Source organism: Aptenodytes patagonicus, chromosome 1 (genome assembly GCF_965638725.1).
Source record: "Aptenodytes patagonicus chromosome 1, bAptPat1.pri.cur, whole genome shotgun sequence".
Lineage (NCBI taxonomy): Eukaryota > Metazoa > Chordata > Aves > Sphenisciformes > Spheniscidae > Aptenodytes > Aptenodytes patagonicus.
This window is the reverse complement of record NC_134949.1, coordinates 56,017,828-56,033,403: the sequence shown is the minus strand read 5'-3', so window position 1 is coordinate 56,033,403 and position 15,576 is coordinate 56,017,828. Positions and strand designations below refer to the sequence as shown.

General features: G+C 42.4%; 1 protein-coding gene across 1 annotated transcript in view; it reads left to right on the top strand.

The window, feature by feature from the left end:
- The window catches only part of PLBD1 (phospholipase B domain containing 1), a 45,842-nt gene that overhangs the window by 19,514 nt on the left and 10,752 nt on the right, over nucleotides 1-15,576 (top strand). The window contains exons 5-8 of the mRNA XM_076328693.1: nucleotides 4,936-5,100; nucleotides 6,293-6,437; nucleotides 15,019-15,219; nucleotides 15,332-15,472. Coding sequence (XP_076184808.1) covers nucleotides 4,936-5,100; nucleotides 6,293-6,437; nucleotides 15,019-15,219; nucleotides 15,332-15,472 — 652 coding nt within the window. The remainder of the gene's footprint in view (nucleotides 1-4,935; nucleotides 5,101-6,292; nucleotides 6,438-15,018; nucleotides 15,220-15,331; nucleotides 15,473-15,576) is intronic.

Below are 15,576 nucleotides of genomic sequence, written 5' to 3'. Positions count from 1 at the left end.
CATCAACATGATACCTGACAGCTCTGCAAAAGTACATGCAGTTCACTTTGTTGGATACCATGCTACTTTCAGATACTTCTGGGAGATTAGGCTACAACAGTGCTATTTGTGTACATATTTACTGCTGTTAGGATCCCCTTCAGGAAATGAGCTTGAAGATTGTTGCTCCGAGCTTACATGGACAATAAAAACAGGTGCCTCCAAAGAGGCTGTTTTCAACTTTGCTCTTGCAGTACATATTATAAGAATGTTAAAAAGGATCTTTTATTTAATCCCTTACATTGTTAGTAAGTAGAATGTTTGGCAAATAAATTCACCTAATAGATGATTTTTTTTTTTTCTTATTTCTAAGTATTATAGTCTGGTTCAATTAATCCAATGTTGTTTTGATCTTTCTTTGGGCAACAAACTGCAGTTAGAAGTATTTACTATTTCCATTACTCATTTCTCACCTTAAAAAATAATTAAACTTGTTACTGGAAGCCCCCACAATAAATTCTGCATGTTTTTAAAAGCAAATCTCATTCCTATTGCATGTTTTCCTTAGAGCTTTGAGAGTCTCTTCTTCCCTCTTTCCTTTGGTAGATACTACTTTTGTTTCATTAAAAAAAGAATCCTTTCTATATGTGTATTGTCTTAGGATTATTATCATCGGGAACAAGTTTATCTTTTGATCTCTAGTGGTGCAGTAGTTTGCATTTGTGGTGGTAATGAACATTAGAAATACCAAGAATATCTTGTGTGTGGGTTGTGTGGTTTTTTTTTTAATTTTCTTTTTTTTTATTTCCTCCCCCCATCCCCAAAAGAAAACAACAAAACAAACAAAAAACCCAAAGCCAAACCAAAACCCAACACGTGACAGGCTGTATTTTGTTGCGTTGTGTTCTAACTGCTATTGGGAAAAACTATGCATACTTCTAAATACAACTGCTTACTCTGTAATTACTCTTTATGTGCAGAGGGCAATTTTCCCCCAGTGTCCTAAGCTTAAAAGAAGGCTAAACACTGCAGAAGAAAGGCTGGGAAGTCTTCCTCTTTCCTCTAAATCCCAAAAGATCAGAGACATGGGGAAGAGAAAGAGAGGAGGAGTGGATTTCAAAGTTCTTACATTCCCTCCCACCCCCAGAATGAATGCTTGTACATGGACAAAGTGCTTTCCTGAACACTGAGAAGTTGGTTGGTTAACAAGGATAGGTCAAAAGATGGAGAAAAGGGACTGTGTTTCCAAAGTCTGTGGATTTCAACACTGAGCACTGGGCAAAGTTGAACAAAATTGTTCCCTTTTCAGGAGAATGGAAACAAGCTGTATCAATAGCTAATCTGCTTTTAATCTTGCACACTTCATGTGTCAAGGTTTCTTACCAGCACTACACATACCTTTTCAAACTTGCAAGTAGTTGGAGTTTTACATTTGGTGGATTAGTTGGTGTGCACTTATTTGAGGAAGACAAGTGAAAAGATTTGACTTTCCATTGTCCTGTATAATGCGTGGTAGTTTGAAGCTATACTGAATCCACATAGTGCTTAAATGAGACTCGGATTATGTGCACACAGGACACACTGAAATGTTCCATTCCCCCCCCCCCCCCCCGAAACTTCAGGTCTACTTCACTTGAATATTGTAGAACCATTGTGTCAGCCACAAATAACTGAGCCTTACTACAGAAAGAAAATTTGGTGTGGACTCTGAACTATTTGATAGTAGTACTAGTACTTTTTTTTTTTTTTACTCCTATATGTGTGAAGCATATGTTTTGTAGTGTACTGTTCTAAAATTTTTAATTGCATGAAGTCTGGTTTCCTGCAGGGCTATTTTAGGTAGGTGCTTCCATTGAGACCTGCGTGAAGGCAATGCATATTGTAAACTTCTGTATTTTGAATTTGATATTTACAGGTATCATTAAGAATGATGTCAAAATCTGAATACATTTTCATGTTAAAGTGTGACATTATTCCGTCTGGTTTAGCAACATTTTATATCCAGTAAACAAACCCAACCCTTTTGTCAAGACAATTTCTGAAGGAGGGGCACTCAAAGAACATTAAGCCTTTTCATCTGCCTAATGCTCTACCAACGCTGTGATTAATCTTGGGCTTGTCTACACAGGGAAATTACTCCTGAATAAGGAGGTCTCAGAGTTTTAAGTAGTACAATGATTCTAGGACAGCTCTCTATTTGTACTTCCTTATTTTGTATTGAGAATGCTCACGCATGGGAAAATTACTGGAAAACGATTGTTACAGAATAACATCTATTTTAATGTCCCATGTAGACAAGCCTTTAAGGTTGGTTCTCTCCTATCTGCTCCCCTTTCTAAATTTATTTCTCCTTACAGCTGATGTAACTCAAACTCAATTTGATTTTTCTTTTTGCTATTCAGGACAGTACCCTAAAGGAGGAGCCACACATTCTAGCAAAAGGACTTTTTCTCTTGTTGTGGCTATACCACCTCCCCAGTTGTCAATTTAGCTCATTCATTCACTGTTCTTCAGGATGTAAACCATGCATGCAAGTTTTCCTGACACTGCTGTGTGAGATGAGAGAAGGTGATTACAAAAGATTGTAGTATGCCCTATATTATGCACTTGTTATGATGCACGCTTTTTTTTTTGTTTAATTCTTCCTGGTGGACACTGATTAACTCCTCCCAGAGAAGACTTCTCCATATATCCTGGAAAGCAGCTGTAGTAATTCCCGAACTGGGGCTCTCAGCCTTGTGCCAGATGCCTCAGGCCACTCCTGAAATGCCCAGATTTGGCCTGCACTGCAGATGCCCAAGTCTTCTGTTTGAATGCATTGTTTTACTGAGACTCCAGAGAAGCTCTGTGCACTGTGCTTATGTGATGTCACTGAGCATCAGACAATCTTAAACACAAAACCAGGTTTATCCAAGCAGAGCAATGAGTTCTTGGAAATAAACTGGAACAAAATTTGCTTGCCCCTCAAAAGGGGAATGAAAACAGAACCCTAGTGGGTACTTAACAACCTACTTCCTCTTTTACTTCTCTGATATTTTGGCTGGCTTTGGGAGCTGGCAGCCTAATCTCACCCAGTGGAGTCCTAGGAATTTACATAAACTTTGCTTCTTTGTTTGAGTGGGTCTTTCCTCCAGCTTTCTGGCCACCTTTCTGTGCGTATAGTTCTGATAGCTTCCTTGCTTGGCACCTTTGTTCTAGCTTGAATGGACTTCGTAGTAGTTACTGAATTTTTGACTTGAAATGACTGTAAGATAGCATGGAAATGTGAAACCTTTTTAAAATATACAGGCAATCCAAGTGATGATGCAGCAGTATCGGTGTAGCTACCTGTAGATGTTGCAATGAAGGCAGGTTTTATGGAGGAGAATATGTACTCGCCAAATGGATGGCAAGTACAATTAAAATGCCTCAGGGTTGGCTGAGCGGTCTCACATGCAATCCTGTTTGCTCCCCACCTGGTGGTACTGTACAGTAATGCCTGTGTAAATTAGACATTGGAAAACAGCTTCTCCTCATTGTGTGGAGGGCTTGCAGACCTTTAAGTGCAACAGGATGGGGAAAAATTGTGCAGAAATAGCGCTAAGTCTCTCTATATGGATTCCAGTGAGATAGCAGTTGTTGGGACTTGTTTGTAAATGATTCATACCACTGAGTTGCTTAAAACTATCCAGAGATACATCTCTTGATGTTTTTCAGCTGTGGCCTTTGCTGCTCCCTGTTTGGGTTCTTACAGCAAAAACATGATGAGCTAAAGCAATGTAACATATATGAAAGTTTGCTTTGGATTTCTTCCTCAAACTATAGCTGCTGTTAGGGCCTTCTGCAATGCATGATTTTAGTTGTGAGAATGGCTTATTTCTCTTGCTTGTCTTGGTAAGCATTGTGGGAAGTTTTAATTCCTTCCCCTGGGATATATGGACTGGAGTTTACATTATTTTTGGTTTTCCTGTTGGTTATTCTCTCTGCCAAAACAGCAGATTGATAATACAGAATTCAGCTTTCTGAATAAAGAGTAAATGGATTTGGCGCTGTTTATTTTTTCCATGTCCTTGTCTCCCCTTTATTGGGGTTTGTAGAAAGGTCAGCTATATGGTTTAATAACAGTGATTTATATTGCAAGCAATGTGTTTTGTTGCTATATGATTATGTCCCATTCTAAAATTACTGTTCATAGCCCTACAGTGATGTGTGTTCTGACTTCTTTTCCTTAAGCCTTGCCTTAACTAAAGGCATGGTGCAAGCAAAAACAGGAAAGATTTAGAAAACGGTCTTTGAAGGTTGAGGTTAGACCACTGTTAAGCTCTTATTTTTGAAGAGACAAATTAAGAGAAGGTTCTGAAGAGCATGTTGCACACCGAGCTGTGTAGTTAACCCTGGGTAACTCTAACCATAGGGGTTTTCGCAAGCACGTAGCATAGCGGAGCACCTTTTGACTGACTTCCTCTCTTCAGTTAGTTCCATAATTGATTAGTATTGTTAATGTATCTTCCTGCCCTCATTTGTTTCTTCCTCCTCAGTCCTGAGCATGTCTTAAATTACAGTCTTTATAAAAATCTGAAAACTCCCAAGAGTGTTTGTTAAAGTAAAGCTCTTCAAAGGCATCTAGATAAACAAAAAAAATTGAAATCTTACTATCCCAGTGTAACGGTAACAGCAGGCTGATTGGTATGCTGTTTGCAAAGACACACACAAGTTTCATAAGTTACTGCTAGTGTCTCCTTTTTTCCTCAGAAATGTTAGCATTGGTAATGCCACTACAAGGGCCAGACCCTTAAAGATACTTACGTGCCTAATTTGACACTGAGTTTGAGCATCTGGGCCTTGTGAGCATGTATTTCATAGACCATGTAAGAGCTTCTTTTGAGAGCAAAAGAAAAATTCTAACAGCTGAGGCTGTCTTGATGCTTCTCTGTCTGAAAGTGCTTTTTGTGGTCTCTCTTTTCTCCCTTTCCTCAGCCACTGAGCATCTTTGATGTCCAATTTCTGAATGCAGTTGGAGACCTGTTGGACCTCATTCCTGCATTATTTGAGTATTCTGCACGGAGTGGACAATGCAACGTGGAGCCAGGAAGCCATGGGAAGTATCAGTGGGATATGGGTCACTGCTCTGCACTCATCAAGGTGAGCACCAAGAACTTAATTTCTAGTGACTGTGTTGACCTGCAGTGTCATGAGTCTGCATTTCTGGAGTCTTCACTGTTTATGTTGCATGTGCATAGACAAACTCCTGTCAACTGAGGTGCTTTTATGCAGTTGTCATTTGTGCCTCCATAGGATTATGGGTCCAGTTTTGCTCACTTGTGTTCAAGGGCAGGAAGAAAACCAAACCAAACCCACAGAGACTGACAGTGAAAAGCTACTAGAATTACTAGGGAATGGGGAACTACCATGGAGAGGAGACTGGAAGAGAGTAACTTGTTTCACTTAGCCAAGTGAAATCTGAAAGGGGGTATTGTGAATGTCTACAAACCCATTGGGCAAATAAGCAGGGAGGAAGGAAAGAGGATTACTTAAACTAAAGGACAGTGCTAGCACAAGAACAAATGGGTACAAGTGGCTGATGTTTTCTAAGTGTTAACAGCGATACTCTGGAACGGCTTTCCAATGGGAATAATGACAGAAAAAACGCTTTTAAGATAAGTGTCTGATACATCATGGTGGCAATTAAATTTTTCAGTTAAAATTATCAAGGATCTTATCAAGGATCTAGTCAGCATATGGAGACTCCGTGTATCCCAGAGCAACAGTATTCACCTTAAATTGAGAAGCGTTCATTCAAGCATTTGCCTACAGCAAGAGGTTTCTGAGCTAACAACAAATATTAGAACCAGGGAAATACTTTGAGAAGATGTACTATCAATATATATTTACCTTTTCAAAATGAATTTACTTGCATTTGCTTCTGTACTTTAAAGTCACCTAGAGGCATTTTCACAGAAACAGCATGTTCTAAGTTAATGTTGGATATGTTTGCAGAGCGCTGATCTGAATGTGTAAATACAGGTATTCAAGAGGAAACCGGGGAAACAAAATATACCATGTGATGCAGGTGTCCCAAAAAACCCTAAGCTGTTTCATTTTGAAAAATAACAACTAATTATTTGAAAACAACACATGGGCAAGAATTATTTCCAGAGGTTTCAGAAATTCATTGTTAAGTACACAGTTAAAAGCACAAGAATCTGCTCCTTCTTGAACAATGCAATTAATCAAACTACTTAAAGCAAGTTGTTCTCCCAGTTTCTATCAAGTACAAAACATGCAGAATATAATAGGATCTGAAATTATTAATCTTTCTGCTTCTGTTTTCCAGGTTCTACCTGGTTATGAGAATATATATTTTGCCCATTCTAGCTGGTTTACATATGCGGCCACACTGAGAATATATAAGCACTGGAACTTCAATATAGTTGATCCAGACACTAGCACCAGCCGTGTCTCATTCAGCAGTTACCCAGGTAAAGTCAAGAAACAAAACAATGTAGATATCCAGGATGGCATGGACCATCTTACTGTCTTGCAGATGTCTTGTCTATAAAAAGGATGATACCTCAACAAGCACTGGCTTCAATCTACCTTAAAACTTTTAGCCACTGAGAGGACAAAATGTTGTCTTCAGTTTTCTGGCTTGAACATGATGATGTTGTCGTCGTCGTCGTCGTCTGTTGTTGATTAATCACCTTCAGTGCTCTGAATAGTACTAGTTAAATATTCTACCTCTGGCACAAACATGCTGCTTTGAATTCTGCTCATGTAGTCTGCAGTCATCTCAACTGTTGAATTTCTCACCTTGCCTATAGCATTCGCATGTTTGGTAATAAGAGTTTTTTGAATACTTCTGTTTACCACTGTGGCATGACTTGTGCTGTAATGGGATTATTAGAGAGTATCAAACACTAGCTGTTTGAAATCGTATCGACTTCTTTGATGTTGGGTTAGCAAACCTTCAGTTGTCTGTTTGCCCCCCCCCCCCCCCCCATCTCCCCCTTCCAGCTTCTCTGTAAGCTGTTGCAGAGGGGAGTATTTTTTTTTTTATGCTTATTTCATGTGTTAGTAATATAGCCAGCCAGAATATTTAAAATCTCCCTCGGGAAGATTAGGCAGCATATAATATTCTCAAGTTTCCTGGAATGTTAGAAATTGCCAGCAGTTAATGCTAGAGTAGCACCAAGAAATGTGAACATGAAAAACCAAAGCAAATCTAAGACTCCAAGAGTAAGCATTGCATAAGTTTTTAAAGGTGGAATTTCAAATTCAAAAATGCCCAAACAGTCAAGAATCTTCATAAACTTTTTAAAGTGAAGTATGTACCATAGGAGACTGTCTGATTCTGATGAAATTTTGTTGGTTGATGATTTCAAAATGTGCTTTGTTGAATTACTGTGCTTGCCCTACTACAAAGGCGAGAGTCCTTCATGGCAGGGACTGGGAAACTGTTTTGAAAAGCAGTTGCATTCATTTTCTGTTGAAAGCAATTTTTTTTTTTCTGTGGGGTTCTGACCCTCAGGAATGCAGTATTTTCTGACAACTGAGATTTTTGCTTTGAGGAAGGAGTAGAGGTATTCTGGCAAATGCCTAAGTGTACAGCCTTTCAAGAGCTTGAGTTTATCTCCATTTCCTTTGGAGGAATTTCACTCACTTGTTGCAAGGAATTTTGCCAAGCTTGGCAAACCTGGTAGAAAGCCAAAGCTTCTGTCTGAGCTCTGTTCATCAGCTGAATGTGCAGAAGGTTATTCTGGATCTCGTATCTCTCAGCAAGAAATACTGTTGAGGATAGTACTATCCTTCAGGAGAATGTGGTTCTGTTTCGCAACTGTTGCATGCTGCATTGTGCTGCAGATTCAAACTGGGGATCAGGATCAGCCATGCAGAGCATTTATTATTTTATTTTTAGTGGGTGTCTATGGTGATGTCTCTGGGATCCTTTTGTGGATTCTTTGTATAAAAATGAAATAAAAGTCTTCTGTTTTGATGAGACTGATAAAGCTTGCTGTATGGGAGGATACCTGAAAATCAGCTACTACTATGCTGAAATGGTCAGGGTCTGTTCGCTAGTGTACAAAATCCCAGTGTACTTCCCTGAGACTGAGGTCTACAGAGAAGGCTCATGTAAAAGCTTGCTTATGCTGGGTAGACTGTGATACAGTGATGTGGTAAGGTATACTTCTACCAGCAAAACTGAGTTAGAACTGTTGCAAAACATAGTTCCTATGGCTACAGTGAAGTTTGAGAGACCTGTGGTATGCAAAGTGTACTCACTGGCTGCCTAATTACAGGATACTATCACAAGCACTAGACAAGCATGATCCATTGACTACAGCAAATTGCATTAGCTATGGGTGTAGTTCACAAACTCGCAGTTTTCCAGGGGATGAGTAAGCTCTAAAGCACTGGCCTGGTAATGATCTAGGGACATCAAGCAGGAAGGAAGGAACTGCCAAATTCTTCTGCTCCATGTTGTGATGAGATGAAGCCTTATATTTACCGCTTGTGGAAGAAGGGGCAGGCGACTCAAGAAGAGTACAGGGATCTCGCTAGGTCGTGCAGAGAAGAAATGAGAAAGGCAAAAGCCCAGCTAGAACGCAATCTGGCCGCTGTCGTTAAAGACAACAAAAAAAGCTTTTACAAATATATTAATGACAAGAAGAGAGCCAAGGAGAATCTCCATCCTTTATTGGATGCAAGGGGGAACATTGTCACTGAGGATGAGGAAAAGGCTGAGGTACTCAATGCCTTCTTTGCCTCAGTCTTTAACAGGCAGACCAGTTATCCTCAGGGTACTCGGCCCCCCGAGCTGGAAGACGGGGACGGCGAGCAGGATGAACCCCCCGTAATCCAGGAGGAAGCAGTCAACGACCTGCTACGCCACCTGGACACTCACAAGTCTATGGGGCCGGATGGGATCCACCCGAGAGTGCTGAGGGAGCTGGCGGAGGTGCTCGCCAAGCCGCTCTCCATCATTTATCAGCAGTCCTGGTTAACGGGGGAGGTCCCGGATGACTGGAGGCTTGCCAATGTGACGCCCATCCACAAGAAGGGCCGGAAGGAGGATCCGGGGAACTACAGGCCTGTCAGCCTGACCTCGGTGCCGGGGAAGATTATGGAGCGGCTCATCTTGAGGGCGCTCACAAGGCATGAGCGGGACAACCAGGGGATCCGGCCTAGCCAGCACGGGTTCATGAGAGGCAGGTCCTGCTTGACCAACCTGATCTCCTTCTATGACCAGGTGACCCGCCTAGTGGATGAGGGAAAGGCTGTGGATGTGGTCTACCTGGACTTCAGCAAGGCCTTTGACACTGTCTCCCACAGCATTCTCCTAGAGAAGCTGGCAGCTCACGGCTTAGACAGGTGGACTCTGCGCTGGGTCAAAAACTGGCTGGATGGCCGGGCCCAGAGAGTTGTGGTGAATGGAGTTACCTCCAGTTGGCGGCCGGTCACGAGCGGTGTTCCCCAGGGCTCAGTACTGGGGCCGGTCTTGTTTTAATATCTTTATTGATGATCTGGATGAGGGGATTGAGTGCACCCTCAGTAAGTTTGCAGACGACACCAAGTTGGGTGGGAGTGTTGATCTGCTCGAGGGTAGGAAGGCTCTGCAGAGGGACCTGGACAGGCTGGATCGATGGGCCCAGGCCAACTGTATGAGGTTCAACAAGGACAAGTGCCGGGTCCTGCACTTCGGCCACAACAACCCCATGCAGCGCTACAGGCTTGGGGAAGAGTGGCTGGAAAGCTGCACAGTGGAAAAGGACCTGGGGGTGCTGGTCGACAGCCGGCTGAACATGAGCCGGCAGTGTGCCCAGGCGGCCAAGAAGGCCAATGGCATCCTGGCCTGTATCAGAAATAGTGTGGCCAGTAGGAGTAGGGAAGTGATCGTGCCCCTGTACTCGGCACTGGTGAGGCCGCACCTCGAATACTGTGTTCAGTTTTGGGCCCCTCACTACAAGAAGGACGTTGAGGTGCTGGAGCGTGTCCAGAGAAGGGCACCGAGGCTGGTGAGGGGTCTGGAGAACAAGTCTTATGAGGAGCGGCTGAGGGAACTGGGACTGTTCAGCCTGGAGAAAAGGAGGCTGAGGGGAGACCTCATCGCTCTCTACAACTACCTGAAAGGAGGTTGTAGCGAGGTGGGTGTTGGTCTCTTCTCCCAAGTAACTAGCAATAGGACGAGAGGAAATGGCCTCAAGTTGCGGCAGGGGAGGTTTAGATTGGATGTAAGGAAAAATTTCTTTACTGAAAGAGTGGTGAAACATTGGAACAGGCTGCCCAGGGAAGTGGTGGAGTCCCCATCCCTGGAGGTTTTTAAAAGACGTGTAGATGAGGCGCTTAGGGACATGGTTTAGTGGGCATGGTGGTGTTGGGTTGACGGTTGGACTCGATGATCTTAGAGGTCTTTTCCAACCTCAATGATTCTATTCTATGATTTTCAGGGCATCTGACAAAGGAATCTGCAGGTCCTGGCCACGGTTCAACTTGAGGACTGTAACTTCTCCCTGCATGCAGGTTCCCACTCTTATTCTCTGTCCTGATAGACACTAAGAACCAGTAAGAAAGGCCAAGCTAGTAAGCTCTCCTGAATAGTAACATGATCCTAATATACATAAAAGTATTGACTTTTGGAGGAAACAAAGAGCATTAAAAGACAGATGTCCTTCCAGGCCTTCAGTGACACCTGAGTAATTAAAAGATTTCTGTCATCCAGTAGATGAAGTAAAACTCTTCCTCTGTCCAAAGGCTGTGTCAGAAAAGCTTCAAGAAGTTGTTTGCCTTCTCAGAAAGAATGTGCCAACTCCCCAGTTTCTCCTGGGGTCACAAAGTAAAATTGTCCAGACTGTTTATTTACTGAGTTTCAAAAGACAGGCTACTACACTGCAAAAATTAGTATTTGTTGTGACTCAGAGGATCTAAGACTATTCACTAACCATGATGCATGTCAGCGTGTGCATTACGATACAGCTAGAGGGCCTCACGCTTCCTTGCTTCTGCTGTGACTGAGCAGGTAGGAGGACAGGCAGGAATTGCAGAGTCCATCCCGGCTTCCCCAGCAGTTCCCCACATTCCTGCCAGCATGCTCAAATGTCCGCTGTGACAGCATGTCCTCTCTTTGCTGCTTTGTCCCTTTCAGAGCAACAGTGCTGCAGAGGCACAGTCAAGTGGAAATGAACAGTGGTAGTAATCTCTGCTTTTGCAGAATGATTTAGCCACTCGCTGCTTGTTTCCACACTAATCCTAATCCTCACTTGAAGTCTGCTCATAGTCTTAGCTTTTTCTTCTGTTGAAAGCATCTGTGCAGAGCTGCATGTAGAACAGCTCTGTGAACCCCTGGAAAGGAGGAATGTCTCTGAGCTGAATGCTTGGGCACCCCTAACTTCAGTGTCTTGTTCAAGCTCTGGATATAAGTACTTAATGTGGTTGGTGAATCTATGCACAGCAGAGGGAACTTAAATTGTACAGACACATTACAGTTGCTCACAAATGTTAACTGAAGCTATGCTCATTTGGGGGAGGTAAGAAATGCGATGACAGAGACTAGGTAGGTGCTGTGCTTTGCAGGACATATCTAGTAAAAGATCAGAGAGAAAGCCCCCCTCCCCCCCACTATGCAGTCACTGCTCTACACTGCCCCAATGAGGCATTCAAACAAATAAGCCAAATTAACTGATGAAATATGCAGTTTTCCTTGGACAGCAGCTCCCAAGATTTCTGTTCGTTTGGATGGACCTCTTCTTGAACAGTTAGTTTTGAACCTCATTTAAGAAAGGGAATCTACCATTTGGACCCAAGCACTCTGATTTGGGTAGCGGCCTGCTTTCTCTGGGCTGAGCCACAGTCTTGTTAAGTATGTTACTCTGATTTTAGCTGTTTAAGCAAAACAGTTGAGAAGAACTTTACTGCTACCTTTGCTCCTCTAGTCTGCTGTCGGGATCTTGCTTGGTTGAGACAGGCTATGGCATGGGAACAAGATGGCACAAGTTGTCTTGATGGATGGTTATATGTGTGCTGCTAAGGCAGGAGAGAAGTAACATGTGTCCCTTGCTTTGAAGTAATCTGGTGTTAGTGCAGGATCAGAAAGTGCAGCATTATCCTTCCCCACAACCTGAGCAAGAGCTAGGAGGAACAAGACATGGAAAGGGCGGTACCTCTTGTATTCAGGGGACCAGCTTGCTCATGCAGTATTGCCAAACCATTTCTTGCTTCCCCGCTCCCTCCATCATCTGTCTAAAAACCTGGAGGGAAGCAGAGGGAAAGTGTCTAATGCATTCTGGAGATGAGAGGCCAGAGCTATAGTGTGGGATGTGCTATTTCTTAGTGCCTAGGAGAGGTCTGCAAGTGGAAGGCAGGCAGCTGGTGGGAGTTCAGTCTTGGCATGAGAAGCAGCTGCTGATGGCATTAAGAAAGCTAATCCAGAGAAGACATGTCTTTTCCCATTGCCAAGTGTGTTTATAGCCGAGAGCATTGAGTATCTCAGCTGGGAGCTACTCTCATCCCTGTGAGGTGATGGCTAGACCTCATGTCTCTGACTTCCAGTCTGTAATACTGACCCTTTCTGTACTTGAATGAGCACGATAACCTTTTAAAACACCAAAAAAGCTGATGCCATCTGGTTCAGAAAGCAGCAGCCTACCTCTTTAGGAACAATAGCTGCCAGGAATGTGTTACCCCCCACATACTCTTTGGTGTGCTGACTCTCTAGAGAACACTGTGGCTCAGATTTCAAAAAATATTTTGCTTTGCTTGGGTGATTAATATTGTCATGATGAATCAAACTCCAGACTCTGGAAACTTCATTCCAGTGGTGATTGGAAACTGAATCTAAATGGCTCAGACCCAGAAGATGCAATCAGAAGTGCTTTTGCTTGTTTCTTTGCAGGAAGAGTCAGGTTCATTGGAGGGAGGGGAAAATGGAGGAAAAAAAAAAAAAAAAAGGGAGATGGGTTTACAGAAAAAATAGGTGAACCGTACAGTGAAGTAACAGTTGGCATAAAAGGCATTTTCAATTACAACAGATCCCCATACATACTTAAAAAGACAAGAATGACACAAGAGGACATCAAATATCTGCTGATATCTCTAGGCTTCACCCAGGTTTTATTTTTGTGGATGTCTTTGCCCTGGGTAAACCTGTTGTATGTGTTTTAACTTTCCGTTGTTTCAGAGGTGCCTATACCTTAAGTCAAAATGGTATATATTGTCTTGGAATAATTAGGCTAGTAATGGTGCATCGTGGAGGGCACGCTGTATTATAAAACATCACAGGATAAAACTTGGTACATACTAAGGCCCAGAAGGAAATCCCCTTGTTTTCAGCTTAGCTGACCTTTGCAATTGATTTGAATTAGAGTTCAAACTTCAGTTAATTCAGCATCATTCCTTGTGTTGACACTTGCTTTGAGTTGAGTTTTTCTGTTTTACCTTAGCTGTTGATTCAAAAAGAGGAAAAAACTATTTGGTTTATTTTGAAGTAGGGCACTTGGCATTGGCACCCACATGGGACTTGGTGTTCAATTCACATCACAATTGTTTAACAATTTCATTTCTTGTCTCTGTTTGGGCAAGCACTTGACTTGTTACACAACAGTTTATCACTGGAGTATCCCATGGCTTTGTATAAAATAGACTGGCAAAGCCAGGTTTAGAGTTTCGCTTGTCCTTACTTACTTGAGAGAGAACTCTGCTGTTGATGTACATAACTTATTGACACACTTTTTCTGTTCTCCAAGAATAAAATACTAGGAACCACATGGTGCCAGGGTGCTCTGCCTGTTCTATACTGACATATTTTTAGAGAACAGGTGACCACAGAGTGTATTTTCCTGGATCTGTTCTGATCTGAGAACTTGGGACTTTAAAGAAATCTTGCTGTAACAGAGCCCTTAAACATTACTTTTGCCTGAAGGAGGTCTGCCTTTTGATGAAAGCCCAGGAACAGGAGGCAGAGCTGAGTCATCTTTCTGGCTGTCATAGGTTGCTGACCTTAGTTTGTTTGCAAAGTGCATTAATAAAGCTCGCTGTAGAAGATTTCATAGTGGAACTCGACTATTAAGCTGTTGAGCAGCATTTTAGCATTTTGTACTCTTTGAAGGGTGATACCATTAAAAACTCATTAGCAAGAGACCAGGTTCTGGATGACTTCCCCATCAGGAGCTCAGTTAACAACCTTTCTTCCCCAACCTGGCAGCCCTGTTATCCGCTGGGGAGTCTCAAAGTCAAGTTATTTCTGCTTTGGAAGTAGTCACCATGCTATCCATGGCATTATAGCTGACCTCTGCAGTTCTGTATACCACCTCCTGGCATGAGAACTGCAGTTGGACCTAGTACTTCTGTTGGTGTGTAACCTGGAAGGTAATCCTGCCCAGAGATCCATCGCTGTGTTGAGTTTGCAGGGCTGATAGGCATAAAAAACCCAATGACAACATGTCAGAAAGAGGAGTAGGTAAAACTTTCTCTCCTATGTAGGATGTGGTTTATGATTTAAGAGGTGCCCACTTCTTGGAGATGCTTTTAAGAATAGTTAGACTGAAAAAGATTAAACTAGAAGGAAGATTTTTTGCTTGGCTAGATTTAGTCCAGAAGGGATTAATTTAAAGGAATACCTGTTGTCCTGAAACTGGTTGATGAAAATCTCTTTGTGGAGTTTGTACTTTTGTTTTGGTTTTCTTTTGTTGTATTTTTTTTAAAGGAATACCTTTGTTAGAAACAAACACTCGCTAGGCATTTACAGTATGTAATCCTTAGCATAAGAATAAGACATAGCTTGACATATGAAGGAGAAACTTCTAAGCTTGGGATGCAAACATGAAGCAAACGCTCTAGACAAAGAATTAGGTTGTGTGTTGAAAGCATAACAAATGAGAAACTGTGCTGACAGGTGGGCTTAAAGCACTTGCAGAAGTCACTACCTCATCTTTAATATTTCTACAGTTTGATTTCAAACACACACACACATTGACTCATTCATATCCTCTTGGCTTGTCTCTCTGTTTTGTTCTATGAGTATTTCAAAGGTTCACAAAGGTAACAAATTTTGTATTATTGCTGTTTAAGGCTTTTTGGTGTCCCTGGATGACTTTTACATACTAGGCAGCGGCTTGGTAATGTTGCAGACTACGAACAGTGTATTCAACCAAACCCTCATTAAGCAAGTGGTGCCTGAATCCCTGTTAGCTTGGCAGAGGGTCCGCATTGCTAACATGATGGCAGACGGTGGCAAAACTTGGGCAGAAACCTTCTCGAAGTGCAACTCTGGTAAGTACGTGTTCATATGAATGTTGGGAAAAAGGGTGTGTTCCCTCTCTCCCTTGTACCCTTTTGCTTCTCCAGGCAGGACATGTAACTCTCTCTTTGCTGTCATACCTAGGGACCTACAACAATCAGTACATGGTGCTGGACCTGAAGAAGGTCAAGCTGCAGAAGAGCCTTGATGATGGTGCATTGTACATTGTTGAGCAGATCCCAACCCTTGTGGAGTATTCTGATCAAACAAATATTCTCCGGAAAGGTAATAGCTCCTATAGTAGTTACTGGCTTAGGAAAGCCATCTCTTTGTGCCAGCTGATGGAGAATCGTGCTTTGTGCATGGGAAGGGTTTACTGAACACTAGTG